Below are 5,000 nucleotides of genomic sequence, written 5' to 3'. Positions count from 1 at the left end.
GCCAGTGGAAATTGCACCCATAATCATAGGATCACTAGGCATGATCCCCAGATCCCTGAAAAGGAATCTTGAAAAGCTAGATGCCGAAGTAGCTCTAGGACTCATGCAGAAGTGTGTGCTACTAGAAACAGCGTACATAGTGAGAAAAGTGATGGAATCCTAAGGGGGCAGGATGCAACCCGGAACCCCACACTATAAATACCACATCGTCGAATAGGATGACTGAGATAGACAAATAATATTATTAATAATAATAAAATATACCGGATATTTCAAGTAGAATCACCATTCAAATTCATTGTTATGATAATAATATGCGTACAGTAAATAATAAAATATAGCGCCAAGCGGAAAAATAGATTTTATGACACTCGATGCAATTTCAGTATTTAGTTTTATATAAACCTATAAAGATAAACGCAGATAAAAAAGTATAAATTATATAGCTTTCCTTTAGTACTACAAAATACTAGCATACATATATATAAACTATTTTCTTTGACTTCCTTTGTATGGACTAATACATTCGACGATACAGCTTCTTTATAAACGTCTTTCTCATTGGAATTCGACTGTCCTCCCTGTTCCATTGATAACCAATAGCAATGCACAGCAAGGCTTATAAAATTATACAACTAAAAGTGACGATAAGATTGCTCTCAAGTCCTCAAAGCAAAACAGAAAACAAAAAATGTCACTAAACATATTAAGAAAAATAAATCTTAATTAATAACTCCCTTTTGCGACTAAAAATATAATGAGAGACCGACAAAACGGAGGCGGTTCAAACTTCATTTTTAGGCAAATAAGTTAATGAAGGCAAATATGCATGCCGACACAAAATGAATGGCGATTTTAGTTCATATGTATCCGTCAAATGCCGAACAAACGACTTACGAATGGTTGTTGAAGTGAGTAACTGAGAGCGACTTAGACGAAATGCCTCGGTAGAGAAAAACAACCGTATAGCTGGTTATAAAAAAATAAATAAAGAATGGTTTTTCTGAGTAGCTGAAACAGTGCTAGGGAAAATAAAATGCCTAGGCGAGTTAAATGCTGTTAAATATTAAGCACAGGAGGCACAAGAAACCGACTTTAACTAGAGATCTGGATTTCCTACATCCGTAAATAGTAAATGGGCAGATAATTAAGAATTTTTAGTTTCCTACCTTCTAAAGTATTCAAACCTGTTTGTTAGCAATGGATAGATAGTAGGACTAATATCGTGAAAATTCCGCAGTTTAAAATGCTAGTAAAAAATGGCGTTCCCAAAAGCCAAGAGGTGCGGTAATACCCGTAACAATGCGTACAAGCTTGAATATAAAAAAAAAAAAACTATCCTGAAAAATAAGGAAATTGCGCAAAAATAAAAAATAAGTTTAGTAAGCAACGGATCGTTTTATAACTACAAAATACCCACGACCCAAGACCACCTATGCTTTGAGAGGTCGCCGTCATCTTTACGTCTCTCTATCTCATACAATATTAATTTTTTTAACGGAGGGAAAAAAATTATTAAAAAAAACCTTCATGAAAAACCCCCACTTACCGTTGTTGGGCTGGGCTTGATAGGAGGGCTTTTTCATCCACTCGTACGGCGACCGAACCTGCTGTGGCCTCGGGGGCGGCCCTTGAGCCGTAGGGGGAGACGCTGCGTCCCCCGCGCCGTCTCCAAGTCCCAGAATACTTTCGTGCGGCGACTGCGCCCCCCCGCCGCCTCCGGGAAGACCACCTCCTCCGTCGGTAACGTAATCTGGAGGGCCTCCTCCTACTGAAGGCAGTTTAGGGAAGTGGGAAAAAGGGGAGCCCGGCCCCGCTTGGACTGTGGCCCCGGGGGCGCAGGGCGAAGGGGTATGTGGCGGCTGTTGAAGTTGGGGTCCTGAGGCCGTCACCGACAGCGACGGCGGTAGGGGCGAGGCTCCTCCGGCGCCGTTCTGGTGGATGGAGGCGCTCCAGTCGTCGTACCCTGGAGAACGCTGCTGTGTGCAGTGGGCTGCTGCAGCCGCGGCAGCCGAGTGGTGCGGAGGCGGCATATAAACGGCCGCTGGGTTGTGCCAGGCGCCCCCCTGAAGTCCGTCTCCGAATTGGCCCGTCATGAAGGGCTGGAAGTTGTAGTTCGAGTCCAGAGGGCCATACTGGTGGGGATGGTGGTGGTGGTGGGAGGACTGTTGGGGGTAATAGCCGAAATACCCGGGATGGCTCTGCTGGGCCACCACCGAATGGGGCGGCCTGTTGGCCGTCGGGAACATGGCGGCGTCTGACGAAGAAGACCCGTCCACCAGAACCATGATACACTCAGGAGGGCGACCCGCCCATCACCACCTGTTTTCAAAACCAACGCACACGCGCAAGCACGCACTTAAAAACACTTCGAAAAACACAGGCGCACAGAATCTCTCCCGTCCGAGATCCCACTACTTGAGATGGTGAGTTTTGCGATGGCCGAGTTACAACTTAAAGACCTCGAGTATTATTTTCGGGAGAAGGGGTGTTGAGGTTTCTCCTGAAGGGATCCAGATGTCTTGCAAAGGTTCCAGATTGTCTAGGGGCTTCTCTGATCAAACCAAACTCTTAAGAAATACTAAAACCAAATAAAAACACTTAAAATTGACATAGGTATCGCGGGGCACCTCCGGCGGCGAGAACCCTTCGATATTGAACCTGAAACGCAGAAGTCAAGGGACCGGGATTCCACTTTTACTCTTCCCTTGCGTTAGAGACAATGGCGGTCGGCCCTCTGTTTTGCCTCGCATTTGAGATTACCCCTAAACTCCGCCCACTGTCACACTAACCCCGCCCTTCGTCAAGATCTGACCAACCGGGAGGTGAGTTTGCCACAGCATCCGGCCAATAGGAATCCTTTCCCATCTCTACGACAAAAACATTGGGTAAGTGGAAGAAGAAGAGTCTTCCTTGCAAGAAAGCGTTCTGTTAAATCTTGTAGGTAAAGGATTTCGATAATAGCGTCCCTGGGGTTGATATTTCTCTCGGAAATACCTTTTCTCCTCCGGAAAATATTTTGGTTACCCGGCGTAAAAATAATTGGCGTGGAAAATGGATGCGGCGTTGGCGGCAGTGTTTTCAGTTTGACGTCGATTTCACTCGAAAAAGGGGAAAAATCGAGAGAGAGAGAGAGAGAGAGAGAGAGAGAGAGAGAGAGAGAGAGAGAGAGAGAGAGAGAGAGAGAGAGGACGTGTCTGCGGTAATCTGCTATTCTGATCACGACCGTGATTTGTAACAGGGAAGACTGTAGCGGCTGCAAAGCTGCAACCTTATTGCTGCAACCCTTATTCAAATAAGGTATACCTGTTGGGTTACCGCCAGCTTCCAGCAGAACCTGGAACCTGGACATTCAACAGCCTCTAGAACAATCAGCAATTCGCTACGATGATTGTTCTCGTGCTCAGAGCAAATGGGAAATCTCTGGTGTGCCGTGCGGCACGAATAATCAGATCATATCTAAAGCTCAATATAACCGGTAATAAATTATCTCGGCTGATACAGAAATATTTTGGACCACGGACAAATGTACTCTCATTTATACTCTTCTGAAGATCATTCCCAAAGCTGCTGGAATCAGGAACAAATGTACTCTCATTTATACTCTTCTAGAGATCATTTATAAAGCTACTAGAATCAGGGACAAATGTACTCTCATTCATACTCTTTTAGAGATCATTCCTAAAGCTACTGGAATCAGGGATTAATGTTCTCTCATTCATGCTCTTCTGGAGATCATTCCTAAAGCTACTGGAATCAAAGACTAATGTATTCTCATTTATATTCTTCTAGAGATAATTCCTAAAGCTACTGGAATCAGGAATTAATGTACTCTCATTTATACTCTTCTGAAGATAATTCCTAAAGCTACTGGAATCAGGGACTAATGTACTCTCATTTATACTCTTCTGAAGATAATTCCTAAAGCTACTGGAATCAGGGACTAATGTACTCTCAGTTACACTCTTCAACTAATGATCCCTTGAAGCTACTGAAAAGTTCATGAAGGAAATTTGATTACTGACATTCGTGGATTCAAAACGACAGAAATAGTCAACACTCGACTAGTTTACTAGCATAAACTGTCATTTTCATTATTTAATGTTTCTGGTACCAAACTATCTATTGAACGCATTATTTTGTACCTCTTAGCTACCGCTTTTACCCTTTATTTCACGCTGAGTGAATCAAATTCAAATTCAAATCTTTATTCATATGCATTACATACTACAACATATACTATTTGTATTTTTTTAAAATAATGACGAGATAAATCTTACTCTTCAAGGAGAAACTCATAAGGTTAAAACAGATTTTTCTGCATTATAACAACACTACCGAACCTACAGGTTGTCATCTTAAAAGACCATTTTACTTATAAATTGCCTTTTCACTCACTGTAAGTACCCGTTCTCTTGTGTTATGGGTTTCCATCATTTATGAGGTCATAATTTCTTTCCTGTATTCAGTAATCGAGTTTTTTTTCCAACATTTCATGATTTTATGAAATGTTCGTCTTAGAAGCCTAGAAATATATATAGCTTACTGGATAGGTGCAGAACTATTTATTATATATCTCCACTAATCTATCCGTCAGTCCCATTTCTTTGTTATTTTAATGTTTTAGTTCTTCACCTTTCTTAATGAATTTGTCCTTAATTTCTTACGTGTTTCTGTATAAACATGTCTCTGATTTCTTCTGAATGTTGTCATTGTTTTACATTCTTTCAATTCCAGGGGCAACTCACTAAATTATATTCTTGCCATTAACTTAAATGATATCCTTTCAATATATTTGATATATTTGGTTTTATCAGTCAGAGTATTTAGCTTTAGTCTTCCTTATGCTATAACAGAACTAACTTTTTTACCAGTACAAGGATGCACATACAAACTATGTGTTCCTTTCGCTAAATTATATGTATAGTCTATATACTATCAGACATGAATAAGTTAATTATTTTAATTATGGATATATACTGAAATGTTTCTGTAAATTA

At 41.2% G+C, this 5,000-nt stretch overlaps 1 protein-coding gene across 2 annotated transcripts in view; it reads right to left on the bottom strand.

Annotated features, from left to right (window-relative positions):
- Nucleotides 1-2,848, bottom strand: part of LOC136845903 (homeobox protein CHOX-CAD-like) — a 58,941-nt gene extending 56,093 nt beyond the window's left edge. The window contains exon 1 of one of the 2 annotated variants that reach the window (XM_067116383.1): nucleotides 1,550-2,848. In XM_067116383.1, the coding sequence (XP_066972484.1) occupies nucleotides 1,550-2,288 (739 nt within the window). In that variant the 5' untranslated portion in view covers nucleotides 2,289-2,848. The remainder of the gene's footprint in view (nucleotides 1-1,549) is intronic. The other variant, XM_067116382.1, reaches the window with a different exon arrangement.
- Between the last annotated feature and the right edge of the window lie 2,152 nt (nucleotides 2,849-5,000).

The sequence above is a fragment of the Macrobrachium rosenbergii genome, chromosome 14 (genome assembly GCF_040412425.1).
Source record: "Macrobrachium rosenbergii isolate ZJJX-2024 chromosome 14, ASM4041242v1, whole genome shotgun sequence".
Taxonomy (NCBI): domain Eukaryota; kingdom Metazoa; phylum Arthropoda; class Malacostraca; order Decapoda; family Palaemonidae; genus Macrobrachium; species Macrobrachium rosenbergii.
The sequence above is the reverse complement of the archived record's forward strand: the minus strand, read 5'-3'. Positions and strand labels throughout refer to the sequence as shown.